This window comes from Cydia pomonella, chromosome 19, assembly GCF_033807575.1.
Source record: "Cydia pomonella isolate Wapato2018A chromosome 19, ilCydPomo1, whole genome shotgun sequence".
NCBI classification, from domain to species: Eukaryota; Metazoa; Arthropoda; class Insecta; order Lepidoptera; family Tortricidae; genus Cydia; species Cydia pomonella.
In genome coordinates, this window is record NC_084721.1 from 7542841 (window position 1) to 7563946 (window position 21106).

General features: G+C 36.8%; 1 protein-coding gene across 2 annotated transcripts in view; it reads left to right on the top strand.

Moving 5' to 3' along the window:
• LOC133528163 (ETS-like protein pointed) overlaps positions 1-21106 on the top strand; it is a 176207-nt gene that overhangs the window by 30916 nt on the left and 124185 nt on the right. For both annotated transcript variants that reach the window (XM_061865416.1, XM_061865417.1), the window contains exon 3: positions 10626-10746. In XM_061865416.1, the coding sequence (XP_061721400.1) occupies positions 10626-10746 (121 nt within the window). The remainder of the gene's footprint in view (positions 1-10625; positions 10747-21106) is intronic.

Consider the following 21106-nt stretch of genomic DNA (forward strand, 5'->3'; position numbering starts at 1 on the left):
GAAAAAACTTGGACAACTCAGTACCTATTTTTATTCTCCAAAGTCTCCGACACAGCCATTCAATTATTAAATTAATCGTAGACATAGATAATAACATACTAGGTATGTAGTACTATACTATGTAAGTATGTACCTACTAAACTAAACTATCTACCTACAAAAGTAACATGGATTTGAACGATACGAGTATGCGTACCAAAAGTAAACTTAAGATTCCACCGGACGACTAAGCTAAAAATACACAGTTTATATATAACCAGTTTCGTGCTCTAAAGAGACATGTTCGATCTAAATTCATCATAACAATCCACGTTAGGTGCGCTCTTGAAGGGTCTACTCGTATTAAAAATCCACTTTGAAATTACTACTTGAACCTAAAAACAGAAAAAGGCTCGGACAGTTATTCTCCGTATAATAATTAGGCGCACTTAACTGGGTGCTTGTACCGTGTTAAGATTAACCAGCCATTGGATTTTAACCCTTAGTCAATTGACTTACGATTGATATAAAATAAATTAAAAGTAGAATTATGCTTATGAAGCAAAGGGAGTAGAATATATGAACATGTTGGGCGTTTACGCCCTTTTATTATTAAGCTTCTGTTAGGTCTAAAGTAATCCGGTTCGGCTCTGCATGGCTCGGACAACTTTACAGTTTTGTTGTACATCGATTGACAATTAACAAAGACTTTGTATGCAAGAGGGTAAGTGCGGTTTTTATTTGGCTACGTTGACAGGTTTCAGATCTGTGTTTAGTGTAATTAAGGCTTTAGCCGTAGTTGTAGAAACGTGCTTAATAATGCAATGGAACTCGTTTGGAATCTAACGACATTTAAAAAAAATGCCTTCAAATGTAAGGTGTACTGTTGTATACCTACTTAACTTTATCGCTTACTGTTAATTATCACTGTCTCTTCATAAATCTGATTTGTTATGAACTATGAACATGACAGAAACAGAAGCGAGAGGCGGCTCTCGATGATTTTTGATATTACATGTAGGATTTACTCTACTAAGATGTTACTAATACGTATTTGTATATGGGGTATTTCACAAAAAGGTATCCTTAGTGAGGACAATTAAATATTAATAGTCTGCAGAAAATTGTATTATCTACCTTTGAATTTAAAGCTAAGTTATGAAATCATAGGTTTATTTAAGATTTGGGTGGAAAATCATATAGGAGCGTAGTTATTCTATATTTTCATATGATTATATGACACCGCTGATGTTTCGTAATGACGACTGGACAACAAAATTAATTGTTTGTAAAAAATTCAATCATGATTGAAGACCGTTTAAAAATAATGAAGAAATTATAATGAACTTCCGAACTTAATGAAGTATGTCTAACAATTTACCTGATACCTGCAAGCGCAGTATACGGTAACGATCAATCATCGGCGCAGGAGTATTGAAAACAAACTAGTCCCACAATAGATGTATATTGACCCAGTATTTTGACTTCAATTTTTTTTTACCCTGCTTGCAGGTAAGTAAAGCCAACAAAACAATCTGTACCTACTGTTTGATCGACGACTATTAATTACAATGCAATGTCATATGTAAATTTGCAAATCTTTCTACATTCGAGAATAATCAGATGTCTTTTTATCCTGCTTAAAAAACGTATTTCTTTTTACACTCCTTGATAAAAATGGTATAATCTGTATCGATATCGCGCCTATATTAGATACCAATGATACGAATAAGGGTCCATTTAGACGGTGCGAGAACTCGCACGCGAGTTTAATTACATTGCAGTATTTGATCGGTCGGCCGAATTGGTTGTAACCTCAATAGTCCGCAATGTAACTAAAATCGCATGCGAGTTCGCGTGCCGTCTAAATCAGCCCTAAAGAGTCAACATACTGCTTGCAACTTTTATTGCGTCAGTGTTCCTATTTCAAAGTCCCCGTTCTTTTATTATTTTTAAAGTTGTCCGTGACACTGACGGTAAGCTGCCCTAATGAGTTTCGGCATTAGGCGTACAACCGCCGTTTTTTACGAATGGGTTAGCAACGAACATAAACAAATAGGATGGACGAATCGGTACTCGAACATGACATGCGAGTTCCGAAATAGCGATATTTAACCAGACATTTATTAATTCGCTACGCATGTACCAATCAATTGTACTTTTTTAATCTCATAATGTATATAGTACTGATAAGCGCTGGTGGCCCAGCGGTAAGAGCGTGCGACTTGCAATCCGGAGGTCGCGGGTTCAAACCCCGGCTCGTACCAATGAGTTTTTCGGAACTTATGTACGAAATATCATTCGATATTTACCAGTCGCTTTTCGATGAAGGAAAACATTGTGAGAAAACCGGACTAATCCCAATAAGGCCTAGTTTATCCTCTGGGTTGGAAGGTCAGATGGCAGTCGCTTTCGTAAAAACTAGTGCCTACGCCAATTCTCGGGATTAGTTGCCAAGCGGACCCCAGGCTCCCATGAGCCAAGGCAAAATGCCGGGACAACGCGAGGAAGAAGAAGAATGTATATAGTACTGAATATATCTTAACACATTCCCTAGTAAAGCTACCACCAGTTTTGACATTGACATATTCACTCACGTTTACGTAAATTACCTACTTTATTTTATATATATCTCGCTTGCACTAATACGCGGGTACGTGCGAGATGCATATTATAAAGTAAGTTACGTAGACGTGAGCACATACGTCAATGTCAAAACTGGTGGTCGCGGTATAGTTATATAAAGTATAATTTTACATTTATTAAAACCAACCAACCAACAATCATGCTGCATGCCCGCGCGGGATTCGGGCACAATTTGGGCTATTTAAAGTTACATTTACAAAGTTACATACATTAAAAATAGCAGAGTCCTTGAATACTTCGGTCATATTGCAAGGGAAGACGGTGGCAACCTCGAAAAGCTCATTGTGGCCGGTAAAGTGGATGGGAAAAGGCCTGGACGCGGACGCAGTCTAATACGTAGGTCTTACCAGATCTGCACCGCTCTTGACTCCACAGTTCACATGGCTCTCCTCACCGCCAGAGACAGAAACTGATGGAGAAAGATCATAAGTGCACAAAAGGGATCAAAGTTGTACAAAAGGGAGGTCACGACCCTCAATGTTGATTAATACGACGCAAGGAGGAGGAAAAATATAAGCATATTCATCTCTGCAACTTAAACTTCGTACATGCCAAAAGCTTTTGTATATTTAATCCCCGAAAAAAAATATTATGGAACAATCGCTCATAAATCGACCAAGTCTTCAGAGTAAGCTCGAAATTCGGATAGACAAAGTTAAAATATTTTACTAGTATGGAATATTTATAATAATCATATTTGAGACCATATTAGTTACCGGGCCGCTAGTCTCATTAGCCCCGCGATTTCCGGTGTCTAATCAAAGGTTCCGTCCGCCCTCTGGAGTGACTAATTTGATGTGATTTTTCTTCACTATCCTTATGCTTTGGCTATGTAATTAACTTACTAACTAATTACAAGATCAGATTTACAAAATAACTAGCATTTTCTCTTTACTAAGGATCTCCCCGCCTTAAATGTCACTGGTTGGATTAAAATGAAATATACCAGCTCATATTTTAAACCGTCATATTAAATTAATAAGCTGTCACTAACCAGCCAGGAGCGTGAAGTAGATTAATTGTTAATTAATACATCGTACACACTTAAAATAATTCTTTAACAAGTTAAAGAAACGATAAATTTCTAAGAGCGACAGTAATACACAAATGATAGAGTGTTGTCCTTATCCATCCCTCGAATCCTCCCATACTTTACAATCAGGGGATTAAGAACAAGAGATAAATCTGTGGTAAAAAGCTGTCTGTGATGTAGTGAGACAAGTCAGTTGACGCGTGGGGCGACTTACACGCTATTAAATCCGGCAATATGTTATACGCGTCCTGTTTCTGAATATTCCCTAAAATACGTCTTGAAAAGGACATTAGTTTTATTCGGTTGGAGCTGTTGTCTCTGTATAACCACTGTAACAAAATATTGGAGTTCTAATTTCTGTACATTTTTAGTTATTTTTATTAGCAGTTTTTTTATACCTAGTTTTAGTGCAACACCTGAAGAAGTGTTTCGTGTTAATAATTACAAATACATTGGTGACCGGTCTGGCCTAGTAGGTAGTGAGCACTAGTGACCCAGCCTATGAAGCCGATGGTCCTGGGTTTGAATTTATGTGTGTAAGAAGTACAGATATTTGTTCCTGAGTATTGGTTTTTTGTCTATGTATTTAAGAGGCTGTCAATACCTAAAGCGCGCACACTGTCTATTTGTATCGGAGTAAATGAGATAGCACTGTCGCATGTTACTGGGCCTGGGCAAGGGAATAATAAGAAAAATATTTAAATAAAAAAAGGTGGATTATTAGTGTAATATTTTACTCAACAGCGGTTTAGATATAAATGTTTTGAAATTGTGATTTTAATTGCAGACCCATAAGTCAAAACAATAAAGACATAAAACCGTTTAATTGTGATTTTAAGACCAATCTTTGCAATTATTTTCTATCGAGCCGATTTCGTTCAATCATGTATCGAGTACAACCACGGTCTTTGAAATATAATTAATATGAACATATATTTTTCTTACTTGACTAAAACAAATAGTCTTTCTTAAAAAACTGTTTAAGTAACATCAATTTCAAGGACATTGGGTGTTGACAGCCTCTTAAGTATTTGTATATTATAACTATATCGTTGTGTGAGGACCCACAACACAAGCCTTCTTGGCTTACCGTGGGACTTGATCAATGTGTAAGAATGTCCCTATAATAATTATTTATTCAATTTATATTTATTCATTTAAATATTCGTATGTAAATCTAATAAAAATCTCCTTGGCCATGTCATAGTGTAGTACTATGACATAGTAAATAAAATAAATAACAAATAAAATAAAATGGGTATCAGTATTTCCTGTTGATACATACAATTTGCAACAACATGATTAGTGAAGAAAAACTATTAATGAACATGAAATGATAAAAATATCCGGCATGAATGGTCTATCTGAGATATTTTTTGAACAGTTTTTCCCCGTATCCCTTGTTTAAAAACCTAATAAGTAAATTATGTATAGTACTCACATCCTTACAGTACACATATGAATAAAGTAATATGAAAACAACAATGTGTTAAAACTGTGGAATGAACTGTCGCCTGCGGTATTTTCGGACCGATGCGACCTTCAAACCTTTAAGAAAAGAGCGCACTCCCATCTTAAAGGTCGGCAACGCACAACACCTCGGGGTTGCAGGTGTCCATGAGCGACGGTAATCGCTTACCATGAGGCCTTTTGCCTCCTATATCATAAAAAACTCACAATTGCTTTCTTAGCATTATGAATAGCGCGTACATGCGGGCAGGCGTCTAAGAATAAGTTTTTGGCTAAAATTTCACGTTTGGTACAAGCTTCTATCGCTGACTGTACTTTTTTCCCACAGGCAACTAATACTCATCGAGACAATTCTAAAAACCCTATCACAATTGGGTTGCGTTGTTTTATCACAGAGTTCCTATGGCTACCTCCTGTCTCCATCATCAGATCAGCTTGATGGTACTATAATATTACATTGTCACCGACTTACATATGTATGCAAATTTTCAGCTTCATCGGAAACCGGGAAGTGGGTCATTTTAACTTGCAAGATTTGTCACATACTACATACTATAACAGGGCAAGTTAAATAAATAATAAAAGCTTGTAAAAAATAGACAAATAGCACAAATTGAGTCAATTGCATTATACTTACTGCCCGAGCCGGAAACGCTGATTTTGTATTAAGTGCGTCTTTTGAGCCTCCCTGTAGATAAGGTACCGTACGGTTCTGGTGTCCACGCAGTGATCATGTTCGTCCCTCCCTTCTTCACACTTCGGTGATTGCCGTTGGTGCCCCCTTCCGGAGAATAAATAAATTAGTTGATGCGTACTATGTTCATTATTACGGGTTGCCATCGTATAACACTCAAACTTACCGATAGCGGGTCTTTTGACATTTAGTTAACGCATATTATCTCAATTTTTATCTGGGGGCCTAGCCAATATAACAATCGTAGATCGACAAACGACAAACTAAAATAATAAAAAACCGGTCAAGTGCGAGTCGGACTCGCTCACCGAGGGCTCCGTACAAAATTAACTTATTTTAATTATATATATATATATATATATTTAATTTATAGTTTTGACATTTTTCCCTGTATTTATTGTGTAAGAAGATATTATTTGCCAAATTTCATAGTTATAGGTCAACGGGAAGTACTGTATGAATTTTGATTCCCTTGACAGTGTCAAATACGTTTTTTGCGGCATAAACGACCATATTTTTTTACGTTTACTTAGAAGTTTAATTTCACAGCTTGCTGTAGGTGTAGAGCTGAATGGTTTTAATTTCACCTAGATACCTCAACGCATTCCCGAGATGAAAGAGTCTTGACAGACAGACGCACAGACAACAAAGTGATCCTGTAAGGGTTCCGTTTAATTCCATTTGACGTATGGAACCCTAAAAATGTATCGGCATTACAGATGCTGCGAAAAGTCACGTCAATATATCCATACATTATTTAAGTTACGATTGCCATTTTCATATCGTAATTCATACATTATATTATATGGCCTAAGTTGTACGTCTATTTCTTCAAGATTCTATAGAATAGGTAAGTAAGTACTCAGTCATCAGCTTTTCTAAATCTATACTTACTATACTTGAAAATATTTGTGTGTATTTTTCGGGAATTCAATAAATAATTACTCAAAAGGATGATCGTTAATAAGCTTGTATAAAATATAGTACTTGTAGCCATTTTGATACTCCAGCCTGTGCAAGTGTTAAGTAAACGTCATAGTTTCATAGATGGTTGACGTTTAAAATAACACTTCCACTGTCTGGGCTATCAAAATCGCTACCAACTTATCTTGGTCTGACTCTAAGACAGTCGTTATAACAACCTAATCTTAGAACAGGCGCGTGCCGAGCCGGGGCCTTGTTGCTTTATCACTAACATTTCAATAGCCATTCATCTCACGGTTGAAAAAGTGAAGTATGTGTCTGTCAATCGTTCGCACTATTAGGAGGTGTAAGTGAGTTCGTGCCCCCAATATAGATAATCACGTGGCGCAGGGGTGACCCCCGATAAAAATACACGCCCGTTTACGCGTAATCATCGCGCGCTTCAGTTAGTTCTACTAATTATTAGTTAACTCCAGACATTTTATTTTATACATGAGACACTGCAGCGATTGATATAGATTATTGATTATTATATGTTTTTAAATGATTTTATTCCACTACTGTTGTGTAAACAGGGTAGATTTAACCAATTCCTTCAAAATGTAGTGACTACTAAACTTTTATTACCTAAAGGGAATCAAAATAACAATTTTAGAGTCAGACCAAGCTAAGCTGGCAGCGATTTTCATAGCCCAGCGTGTGCAAGTGTTAAGTAAACGTCATAATTTCATAGAAGTTTGACGTTCAAAATAACACTTGCACTGTCTACTGTCAAAATCGGTGCTTATCTTGGTCGGACTGTAGTGTCTTTTTAATGAGCATATAGTGCTCAAAACCAAGTGGCTTTAAAATGCGTAATCAGTTGACATAACTTTTATTTTATAGATTGCCAAATAGATAAGGTTCTCATATTTTATGTGATGCCATAAAGGGTCCGCATTATAGTCAGAGCTCGCTTGTTCGACAGATTGCCCCTGATTGGAGCGAGGGGACAGCCTGATTCGATTTTGACGTTTTTATTGGGTAATATTGATATACTTTGTGATTAGGATCGTGTCAGGGCTCCAATACATTCAATTCAGAAGGGTCAGAACACCTATTGATAAGATATCCAGCAGGGCTAAAAATACCGAATTCCACTCAGTAGCGTGCACTTGTGTATATTCAAGAACGTAGACAGCGTGCGGTAAGAAATAAATTAAAAAGCGGCCAAGTGCGAGTCGGACTCGCGCATGAAGGGTTCCGTACCATTTAAGACGTATTAAAAAAAAAATCTACTTGCTAGATCTTGTTCAACATTTTACCACTTTGGACACACATTTTACCACTTTGGGACTGTCTCTCGCGCAAACTATTCAGTTTAGAAAAAAATGATGTTAGAAACCTAAATATCATTTTTGAAGACCTATCCATAGATACCCCACACGTATGGGTTTGATGAAAAAATGTTTTTTTTAATTTATTGACGTATTAAAAAAAAACTATTCACTAGATCTCGTTCAAACCAATTTTCGGTGGAAGTTTGCATGGTAATGTATATCATATATTTTTTTTAGATTTTTCATTCTGTTATTTTAGAAGTTACAGGGGGGGGGGACACACATTTTTTCACTTTGGAAGTGTCTCTCGCGCAAACTATTCAGTTTAGAAAAAAAATGATATTAGAAACCTAAATATCATTTTTGAAGACCTATCCATAGATACCCCACACGTATGGGTTTGATGAAAAAATTTTTTTTTTTTAATTTTTATGACGTATTAAAAAAAAACTACTTACTAGATCTCGTTCGAACCAATTTTCGGTGGAAGTTTGCATGGCAATGTATATCATATATTTTTTTTAGATTTTTCATTCTGTTATTTTAGAAGTTACAGGGGGGGGGGGACACATTTTTTCACTTTGGAAGTGTCTCTCGCGCAAACTATTCAGTTTAGAAAAAAATGATATTAGAAACCTAAATATCATTTTTGAAGACCTATCCATAGATACCCCACACGTATGGGTTTGATGAAAAAAATTTTTTTTTTTAATTTTTATGACGTATTAAAAAAAAAACTACTTACTAGATCTCGTTCGAACCAATTTTCGGTGGAAGTTTGCATGGCAATGTATATCATATATTTTTTTTAGATTTTTCATTCTGTTATTTTAGAAGTTACGGGGGGGGGGACACACTTTTTACCACTTTGGAAGTGTCTCTCGCGCAAACTTTTCAGTTTAGAAAAAAATGATATTAGAAACCTCAATATCATTTTTAAAGACCTATCCATAGATACCCCACACGTATGAGTTTGATGAAAAAAGATTTTTTGAGTTTCAGTTTTAAGTATGGGGAACCCCCAAAATTTATTGTTTTTTTTCTATTTTTGTGTGAACATCATAATGCGGTTCATAGAATACATCTACTTACCAAGTTTGAACAGTATAGCTTTTATAGTTTCGGAAAAAAGTGGCTGTGACAGAATCGGACAGACAGACGGACATGACGAATCTATAAGGGTTCCGTTTTTTGCCATTTGGCTACGGAACCCTAAAAAGTACGTAGGTGTGGAGCTTTCATCTTTTGACGAACGGTTTTCGCTTGTTTGAGTAGGAACAAGTACTCAAGTTAACCTTGACTAACAATTCGTACCGGTCAAAAAACCGGATTTAACTTAAGTTATTATGATCAAAGCTCATCGATTCAATTGTTTTCTGAATATTTTTAAGCAGCGCATGTCCGCCAGCGGAAGCTTATTTCGCCCCGTGAATAGAGAATCGAGTTGACCGCTCGTATGACCGGACCGATTTCAATAATAAGCGTGACTGTGTACACCATGTTCTTAGTTCTATTTATGGGATATTTCGACTTAAAAGCTGAACGGACAGCGTTGTTTGGAGGCGGGAGAGTAATGGGCGCGAGATGTAAACATTGTAAACACGAGGCAGTCAATGAATTTATGGTGAGGTACATTGTGCCTCGAAAGTCTGCGATTTTTCCCGTAAAACATTACACTCTATATTCATATCAGTAGAACTGAAAGTGCTATAAAATGTCATATTTCTTTAAATAGTCCCCTTAAATTATTAGATAATCCGTAAGAAATCTTTGCCTAACCCTGCGTGATTTAAGGTCAGGGCTAGTGCTTTTGTTGAACAAGAGCAAGTTCCAAGTCAAGAAGAATAAGTAAGTCATTATATTCTTACTCATTATACCTACTTATGTGTATTTATTTCTATTTGGTAACTTCTTAGACTAAGTACAAAACTGGTATACTTGAACAAAAGAAATGTTTGCTCACCTGGTAAAATCGACGGTTTGTGTTTAAAATTCTACACCCACCTGTGGCCTAAATAATTCTAAGTCTTCAGCACAAGGGTCTCAATGACATGACGTCATCGTCTTTGCACGCACCTTTCTCAGAAACCATCAAGACTCAAATGTCAAATGAGGTGTCAAGGCCAGTTCAGCATAATCGTTTCAATGTCGGCGAACTTAAATATTTGTTATTGACCCCAAGTAGGTAATTAGTTGTTTGCATATATTTTTTAATGCAGGAAAAAGTACAGTTGTATTTTAAGAACGTGATGATGAACAGAAATTAAAATGACTTTTATAAATTTAAATTTTACTGATAAAGACCTGAACAGTTAAGAGTTTTCACGATTGCGCTAATGCAATAAGATTTGACTGGAAAATAACCGTATTAACTAACCCCCTTATTAATACGCGCTACAAGCCTCAATTACCTAGTTAATAATAGTCTGTCACTTGAACTTCATGTGTAAGAAACGGATAAAGTAAAGTAAAAATTAAGCAATTGACACTTGTAGCGAGTTTATGAAAAAGCGTTGTTCTTATTCAATCACCATTCTAACGCTGTGCTTTTTATCCCCAGTGTGATGAAGGTGGCGGCGCGGTGGAGGGCATCAAGAGCGAACCGCCGGAGAGCGAGGAGCCGCGAGCCATGCAGAAGGTGCCTTCGCTCTCCGACCTGTCCGACCCGGAGGCGTCATTAGGTAAGTTGTTACCTTAAGCCAAGTCCAAGTCCAGCCAAGATGACCATTGTAGGTACATAAACGCCTAACGAGTACCTATTTCCATAGCTTATTTAGGTTTTGATTGGCATTTTCTATCAACGATTGTCATCTTGGCTAGGCCCCCTGAAATAGCCCACAGGAGAAGAAGTTACAAACAGAACAAACCTTTGTAGACTTACCTGTTTGCAAACAGTTCCTCGGTAATAAGTTTTTTTTCGAATTTATTTGCAGCAATTTCAAATAATACGGCATTTTTTTTACTTCTTCACGCCAGGAAGTTATATATCTCATCAATAATCGCACTATACTACTATACTGTATCTACATATATTTGGGAAATTTTAGTACTTAAACGGATTAAGATACTAATATACATTTGGTCATCTTCAAATCCTGTTCTTGATATGCGTCTATTAATTTAAAAAAACGCGAATACAGGTGTCAGTAGTCACGTACTTCTGTTTGTCGAATTCTGATGGTATTTGACTAATATAGGTAAGAATTGTTTACAACTACTTTAGATACCTTCGGTTACCTATCTTGGCAACTAATAAGTGTTAATTAATTCTTCATGTAATTAAGTATGTATCCCTTAACACTAGCAATATTAACTTCCTTATTGGTTCCTTTACCATGCGAGCATGGCTTATATAATAGTGTAGACAAATTCATACAAATTTCCCCTAACACGGCCGAAGGTTGGCCATTACTCAATCACCGACCCCGGCGTAAATCAGTGGCAGTTGTACCGACACCCATTGATCGTACGTAGACCTTATTTCGTTGTCATAAGGCTTATGAATCGCCAGTGCAGTCTACGATGGTGCACCGGAAACATACGACTTGCGTCCGGCGAAGCCAACTTAGCCGCCCTGAGCGCTAGGAAGCACCAATTGCCCAGTATCCGAAGATCAGCGAGTCGGAATTTGAATTCCGACAGCTTTGAATAATCACTCGGAGGGCGTGGATCTTGGTGCCGCTTTACAATGTTTCTATTTGTGTTGTAATATATACCAATGCCACTAATGCTGGCTTTTCGTTGCTAAGGCTGCACAGCACTAGCGCAGAAATGGACATATACTTCTACTTTTGCGTCAGTAAACTATCTAGGGATCCTAGGATTTCCAATTCAGAAGTATTCACCCATAAAACGTAAACCTACTTTTCATTGACGAGAGGAACTGGAGGAACATACTATGAGTACCAATTTCACAATTTTGGGGTAGTCTTTGAATCACGGAAAGAAATGAATCTGGTTCCTGAGATTACAAATATTACAATCCCGAATAACATCCCACAATTTCAAATCCTGGCTGTTGTTGGATATAAATTCAACGTGACTGATTATACAGTGCGATACACAGCGATAATCGATCGTTACGCGGCCACGGGGCTAGATGATTAGCAAATAGGTGAAGCCCGAATAGGATAATACGGCGCATCCTCGTTACTGCAGCATCAGCCGCTGTTTTCATAACTGATCACTTACGTGCTATAGTTTATAGCTTGACATACAGGCAGGCTTGGCAAAGTCTCAAGTATCTATCATCTTAATAAGATTACAACCGAAAGACATTCGGTGCTGGACATAAGCGTCCCCCAAGAAACTTCTAAAAGGACGGTCGTGTGCTGCCCTCATCATTTTAACTAGATAGTCCGTCCGTGTTGCTGGGGAATTCTGCGCTGCGTCCTTCGGTTGGCGGTCGCCACTAGATACAGATCCTCCCGAAAAATCTCGCGAGAAGTATCCTTCCATAGTCGTCAACATTTCAGGCCCAAGCCACTTGATGGAAACTTGAACCCTTTTAAAGTTCTTGAAGATTTTAGTCTTCTGTTAAGACTAAGAATCCTACTGTAATAGACTAAGTTGTATAACAAGTTTTAAAAGTTAAAAGAGAAGAATTCAAATTCATTCGCGTTTTCTTCTTTAAATATAAATATATAAAGTTGAGACGTGACGACTTGAAGATTTTTTGAAGCTTATTGCGATTAGGGATGTTTAAAAAAATATTGTTTATGGTCCCATTGATAACAAGGATTGACTTTTGAGCTCATATCCGAATCCAAATTACAATACTAATGATATTTAGCTTGTGCAAAATGCACACATCGGTTGAACTCGACGTGTTAATTGTAATCAGTCGATGTAACGAGGGTATTGAACTGCTCGAAACGTGTCTGAAGGCTCGCGCCGGGGTGGCCGCCGCATACGGGCCCATTGTTCCTACAACTGTCTGCATGTTCCACGTGGGAGCCGCTCATGCATCGTTTGTTTTACTAACATGCACCAAAACATGAGACTCAACGGGCGACAAATGGTATATGTGAAAGACGTTAAAAAGTTGAGTTAGTTGCTTACAATGGCTTTAACATAAAATTTTATTGCGTATTGTGTCAGGGAATTCGAAACAAAAAAAATCACGCACATCAGTCTCGAAAACACAAGTACATTTTTCTCCGTCATTTCTGCTGTTAACACGGTTGATTATTTAGTTCAGGGGTATATTATGTCTCTTTCATGAAATATCTACTTTCATTTATATATATAAATGAGAGTAGATATTTATGCCACTGAAATATTTTAGTGGCAAAAAACTCTAGTGTTTTTTATTGCAAACGAAGAAAAATTTAAGAGACTTAGTATTAGATCGACTCTTTTTTCCGATTAATTACCTTTTTTTACCCCATTTGAATAAAGCTCACTTCAAAACAACATAACCATACTCTCAAACACTACCTCCATACTCGTGAATGAATGAACGTAACTGGATACAATCGTTCTGAATGAACGGGCTCCGTCCCGCCGCGTGCGCAGCGTAATTAAAAAGCTTTGGAACATTTAGCTGACTAGTGAGATCATGCCACCCTCGACGGTGATTTACAGTACAGTCAGAAATACTATTCGCTTAGCACCTTTGCATACAAACTTCTATGCAGGGGAGCACCTTTTCTCTGCAGCTAACTGTACTACATGAAAATTTCCCTTAAAAAGCCCTTTCGGCATGACTTTATTGAAGATTGTGTTTTGAATATGAGCATTTAGACCAATAGTGGGACCGGATTTTTGCCCTATAAGTTTCGATAATTCTAAAGAGTGAAAAGTGATGTTTATCTGGTATGGGACATATTTTTAAGCATATTTGTAATATATGAAGAAAATTTAGAACGAGCGTTAGATATAAATAAGGTATTTATGTATTTTTATTGATGAATTTTGAATATTGAATTAAAGTACAAAATTTAAGCATTGTCTTTTATAATATGTATGAGGCTTTATGCTATCAAATTTTTAGAAAAAAAATCAGCGTGCTACTTTGTCAAACTCAAATTAGCTTATTATTTTGTCAATATTGAATTAAAGTTTGAAAAATCCACACTATCATATCTAAATTCTTAAGTTAATAGGCAACGCAAAAAATTAGAAGAATAGCATATGTGCTTTACAATTAATATGCGTTTTTTGTCCTGTAAGATCTAATATTGAATTAAAGTCCGTAGAGATAAGTCTATTACTATAAAATAATATATGTAGCCATTTTATGGAAAGTAAGAAATATCTGTGTGTAGCTTGCATTGTAATAGTAAAATCAACTTAAAAAGGCGCGAAATTCATAACCACGCCGCGCTGGTCCGTCAACATGTCGGCTCGGCGCGCGGGAGCCTATCGTAGCCGACCTAGTGAGCGATAGATACCTCGCCCCGCCCGCGCCCCCCGCTCAGCTTCGCAAGCGCTGTTTGTATTTTCTTTCAAATCATTCATTTGTTTGTTTATCGTGCACATAAATTAGATGCGGACATAACATGAATTTAATTATAGAATAAAAGTTATTATGACTTCAAAATGTTTGATATGTGTACTGTACTGACTTAGTAACAGAGAAAAAACGAGGAATTGAGCAGCTAATAACTGCGAGCAAATAATCTTTCTTGGTGATGGGAAAGTTAAATATTTCTACGGGAAGGAGGAACTACGTTTCCATAAAAAGTGTAGATTATACATTGAGTCGAAGGCTATACCGGCGTACAAAAGACTAATGGAGGTGGCATCAGAGGGCTTACAGCGAACCACGTTCGACGTGTTGCCTCCCTGTCATACTTACGTACGAATTTACAAGTGCGACAGAGAGGTAAACACGTCGAACGTGGTTCGCGATAGGCCCTCAAATGTACAGCCAAGTGACGATGATGAAAATTACATTTTCAAAACTTCCGATCGATCTAGATTAGTCTTACGTTTGGGAAAACGCGTGTTTTCGAGTTTTCATGCGTTTTTCTTACGACGCAGAATATGGTCGCTAATTTCGTGTTGTCGGCCACTGTCCGTCTGGTCCAGCGGGTTAAGACGCGGACTGCTAAGCGAGTGTTACGGGTTCGAATCACGCCTGGTGACTAACTTTTGTTTTTTTTTTATATGTTCAATTTTATATATAATTTTTTAATTTTTATTGTTTTAGACAAGTTTAATTTAGTAAAAGAATGTAGTTAAGATTATCACCTATACACCACCATATTACAATAAATAGTTAGTTATAACCGAGCAAAGGTCGGTCGCCCAGGTACTGTATAGTTATTGCAGGTAGTTCGCAATCACATTTACAGTACATATGGTGCTACTTTAGCGCACTAGTGCGAAAATGAGCATATTACGTTACTGTGTCGAACATTTAAAAGGCCATATGTACTGTAAAACGTTGTACGATACATGTGCAAATAGGTAATTCGCAACTCGTGTCGATTTAAAACACTCCCTTCGGTCGTGTTTTAATTTATCGCCACTCGTTTCGAATTTCCTATTTTTCGCACTTGTATCGTAATGTACTATTTTAGCACAGGCATTATAAGAGAGGTATGGGCATTGTAAATGTCATCTGGCTCTGTGTGGTAGGGCACAGCACAGCGGATGTCATTCCAGATCTAGAGCAGAACCCAACTGGGGAAGTACCTCCACCTTACAGAAAATCGCAGCCAAATAACACTAGACCTTACTCATAGTGTTGTGTTCCTGCCGGTGAGTAAGGTTGCCAGAGCTCAACGAGGGGTGGGAGGGTGTTAGGGTCGGCAACGCGCATGTAACTCCTCAGGCGTACATAGGCTACGGATACTGCTTACCATCAGGCAGGCCGTATGCTTGTTTGCCACCGACGTAGTATAAAAAAAAATAAAAAAAAAACACACAATTAAAATATTTCATACGACATGTGCTAATTATTTGTCTCAGTGTAAACAAAAATATATCATAATTATGATATCAATTTTCAAATTCAAAATGGCGGACATGTTTTATAACTTATTTTAAGAAATTATGAGTAGTTTAAGACTTTAAAAAGCAAGAAATTGTTTCTTGCTTCTGTTTGTATATGTATCATGTAGTATTTGATGTTTTCATTATTTTTGAAAGTCCTCAGGGTGCCGATTACGAAAATGACATCCATTATGGAACCCAAGATGGCGGACATTCATTTTTCTTAAAAATCGGTATGGGTGTCATCTCCGAGGTTCTTCGAGGTTCCGATTACGAAAATGACGTCCATTTTGCAATCCAAGATGGCGAACATTATTTTTTCTTAAAAATCGATATGGGTGTCATCTCCGAGGTTCCTCGGGGATCCGATTACGAAAATGACGTTCATTTCGAAATCCAAGATGGCGGAAATTATTTTTTTCTTAAGTCGATATGGGTGTCATATCCAAGGTTCCTCGGGATTCCGATTACGAAAATGACGTTCATTTTGAAATCCAAGATGGCGGACATTAATTTTTCTTAAAAATCGATATGGGTGTCATCTCCGAGGTTCCTCGGGGATCCGATTACGAAAATGACGTTCATTTTGAAATCCAAGATGGCGGAAATTATTTTTTCTTAAAAGTCGATATGGGTGTCATATCCGAGGTTCCTCGGGATTCCGATTACGAAAATGACGTCTATTTTGAAATCCAAGATGGCGGACATTAATTTTTCTTAAAAATCGATATGGGTGTCATCTCCGAGGTTCCTCGGGGTTCAAATTACAAAAATGACGTCAATTTTGGCGGTTCTTGTTGGTGCAGATTTCAAAAATAGAGACCATTTTAGAATTCAAGGTGGTTGATATCACGGCTACACACATCGACACCCATTTCAAAAAGTAGCGTCCGCCATATTTATTATCAAAATAGATGCCATTTTTGAAATCCACACCCCTAAAAACCCAGAAAACAACACCCATGACGACTTTTTCAAAAAAGTGACGTCCGCCATCTTTATTTCCAAAATGGACGTCATTTGTAAAATTAGTACACATACATCATACAACATGAAAACTAAAAACATTTCCATCCTCTTTTGGGCAGTTGTGTAAGTCTGTGATAACCCTAGGTAGGTACGGAGACCTTGAGCGGTGTCGGCATTTACGCAAACATCAAAGGCGTCGGCCCACTGTTACTTTTTACACTGTGCTTTTAGTGTGTAAACGAAAACGTCACATGATATATCAAAAGAAAAGTTATTTTATCTTATACCTTTAAACGAGCAATTCTTGTATATATATATATTTCTGTGATCTCGGAAACGCCTCTAACGATTTCGCTGAAATTTGGTATATAGGGGTTTTTGGGGGTATACAATCTATCTAGATTAGTCTTATGTTTGGGAAAACGCGTGTTTTCGAGTTTTCATGCGTTTTTCTTTCGACGCAGAATATGGTCACTAATTTCGTGTTGCCGGCCACTGTCCGTCTGGTCCAGCGGGTTAAGACACGGACTGCTAAACGAGTGTTACGGGTTCGAATCTCGCCCGGTGACTAACTTTTGTTTTTTTTTATATGTTCAAGTTTATATATAAGTTTTTAATTTTTATTGTTTTACACAAGTTTAATTTAGTAAAAAAAAATGACCTATGTAATAAGAGAAATCGACAATAGATGGCGTTACTCTGTGACAAGTGCTGTAAGGTTAAAATCGATTGTAAATAATAATAATTGTCAGTTCACATTTTACTTTTTAAGTTTATGTAGATTATCACCACCATATTACAATAAATAGTTATAACCGAGCAAAACTCGGTCGCCCAGGTACTATATTACTAACTGTACTAGGTTGCATTTTTAACAAGTTGGTCCAGTCCATGGTTGCCTACATTTTATATAAAAATCGGTTAATCTAGGCGACCATTAACTGGACCAACTTTTTTAATACGGCAACTTTAAAATAAGCTTTCATTTGATATATTATACGATGAAATAACAAACAAAAAAACTATCCGTACGCAATCTTACAAGGCAACCTACTTGAAATGTATCACTGTGAATTTTGTCTTACATTTATTTCTTATCAGAAATAAATAACATGAGGGTGCATATACCTTATAACGTATCTCTATATAGCTATCGGTTATCAATATTAGCATTAGTGGTTAATAACAACATTCCCCTTAAAACAAATAACTATCGCGAGGAAAATACCAAGTCCAAACATCTGAAAAAAAACGGGAAAGAAAAGCTGCAACTGGCTTTTAAAATGGTACAAGGAAGGGTGGTCATCTGTATGAGAATGTGTTTTTTTTGTCTCTATTTGACCCAATGGTTGACTGGTAGAGAATGCCTTTTGGCATTAAGTCCGCCATTTGTGTTTTTTTTGTTTGTGCAATAAAGTTTAAATAAATAAATAATATTCATGTAACGCGATAACGAATTCTACGTGAACGAAACCGCGGGCAATACCTATTATAGTAACAACAAAATAACAATTTTCTATTGCTATTAATTTAAAACACGCTTTAGGAATTTTTCGATGGACCGTAGACGCAGTCAAGGACACCCCGCTCCCCACTACCGTTGTTCGCTGCCTCCTGCACTCCTGCCACAGCGCGCGGCGCGCGCAAACTTGCCGCGCGTTTGAAACGTAACGTATTTATATAAGCAAGGAATGCATACATATCAGTAATGAGTGTCGCCGTGATTTTATATTTCTAAATTTTTGTTTAGTAACTGAGATCATTGTTGATGATCGATTATTATTAACTCTACAAACTTTAATTCAATATTAGCTATACTGCTTAACCTGAAATCAATATCTAGACAAGCACATTGTCTACATGTCTAACTTTTTACTAGAATACTAAGTTGATCCATAATATCGTAATTTTGCAATATCAGCAACTCTAATTCTATATTTACAAAATAACTCGTGTTTTTACGTTTACCAGAAAGCAGCTGTTCCAGATTTCTAAAAACTGAAAATTGTACATAAATTGAAGTGTTATTCGATATGCTAAAGTTTTCTGTAACTTTAATTCTATATTTACTTAGTTATTAGCAAAAATTAAAATATTTAAATATAACCGAAAGCTCAACCTTAAAATTTCTAACTTTTTACCAAAGTATTATTTAACATACTCCCAATGACATATCAAAAAAGAAAAAACTTTAATATTATCGAAACCCATTTTTGTTCAACCGCTGGTCTAATTAACATTTTGTGTTTTGAGCATTAACTCAAAAATAAAATCTAACTAAAGCCCCATACGGTTCAAGAGCTTGCATGCGATTTTCGCTACATTGCAGTATTTGGTCGATCGACAGAATTCATTGTATTTAGGTACTCTGTAGTTCAGTTAGCAATGTATTGCATATTGCATGCCTGTTCTTCAACCGTCTAAATAAGCCCCATTTCCAATTGCAAAGACAACATTAACAATTGCATTGGATTGGAAGGGGTTTTAACAGTATCTTATACCTTTAAACGAGCAATTCTTGTATATATATATATATATTTCCGGGATCTCGGAAACGGCTCTAACGATTTTGCTGAAATTTGGTATATGGGGGTTTTTGGGGGTAAACAATCGATCTAGATTAGTCTATCGATCTAGATATGTTTGGGAAAACGCGTGTTTTCGAGTTTTCATGCGTTTTTCTTTCGACGCAGAATATGGTCGCTAATTTCGTGTTGCCAGCCACTCTCCGTCTGGTCCAGCGGGTTAAGACGCGGACTGCTAAACGAGTGTTACGGGTTCGAATCTCGCCCGGTGACTAACTTTTGTTTTTTTTTATATGTTCAACTTTATATATAATTTTTTAATTGTTATTGTTTTAGACAAGTTTAATTTAGTAAAAAAATGTAGTTAAGATTATCACCTATACACCACCATATTACAATAAATAGTAACTTTAGCAAAGCTCGGTCGCCCAGGTACTTATCGTTTATTTGTGTTGATCATTCGTATCGTTCCATTTTAAATACACACTTTACAATAGATTTCATAAAGATTTGTTTTTAATAATGGCTGATGAGTGCTTCCTATATTAACTTATGTACTTTGTTAGTTATTAAAGGATTTCTGCCAGTAGGAGTCTCTGACTACTAGCTGTTGACGTCCTCTTATCGCATCTAAACACAACCACATTGCATATATAGTCCAAAATTCATAAATTGCATTATCAGCCACAAGTACCACTTGGCACATGCGTATCGTAGACAACGCTACCAATTTGTCCCTATCTCGTCATGAGTCATGTTCAACGTACCTAGTTATGTACCGACACAGTTTATGTGCCAAATGATTGTTGGGATCAATTACATGCTAACAAATGCAGAGCTGTGAGAATGCCGCCTACTCGCTGCTACTATTTTGATTGACATACCTACATTATATTTTTGTCACTGAAATATTGTTTTCGTTTAACTTTTGGTTAGATGGTTATGATTAGAGGACGGTTCAGTGTCGAACAAGATTGGGCATCATGTAGGAACTCTGTGTAAGACATGATGACGAATTTAAAGTATCTATTGGCAAAATATGTGACCGAAACCAGCAAAACGTCCCACTTTGTCGCTTGCCATAAGGACGCATTGACAGGTTATTCGTATAAAGGGCTGTGCTCTGAAGAATTGTTTGACATGATGCCAACGGCCGCTTCCTCACACCCTAGTACCTAGTACCACCCTAGTTATGGATTGTGAAAAAAAGCTATAACTCCCTAGGGAATATAAACAGCCAACACTTTACAGAAGCATACGAACGGTTAAGAAGAATCAGTTGCACCAAACCGTCTGTCAGTTGCACCAAACTGGTGTCTTCGTTAGTGTCCGCAAAATTTTATGTTTGGGAAGTTTCATAGTTTACTGCTAAGTGACGTTGATCAGTCCGTCATGTGTGATTGGTAAAACTGGCCCTAAGTGTTACAGCATGATAGTAGTAAAGTCTACTTTAAAGCGGAATATACGTATATCAACCTACCTACCACAATATAATAATTTTAAAATTTAAATTTAAGTTTGACTTTTGGTAAGTAGGTACAATTTATGGTACTGCTATTTCCAATCAATGAATCAGTATCAAAAAGTGAGAGATGTAACAGTA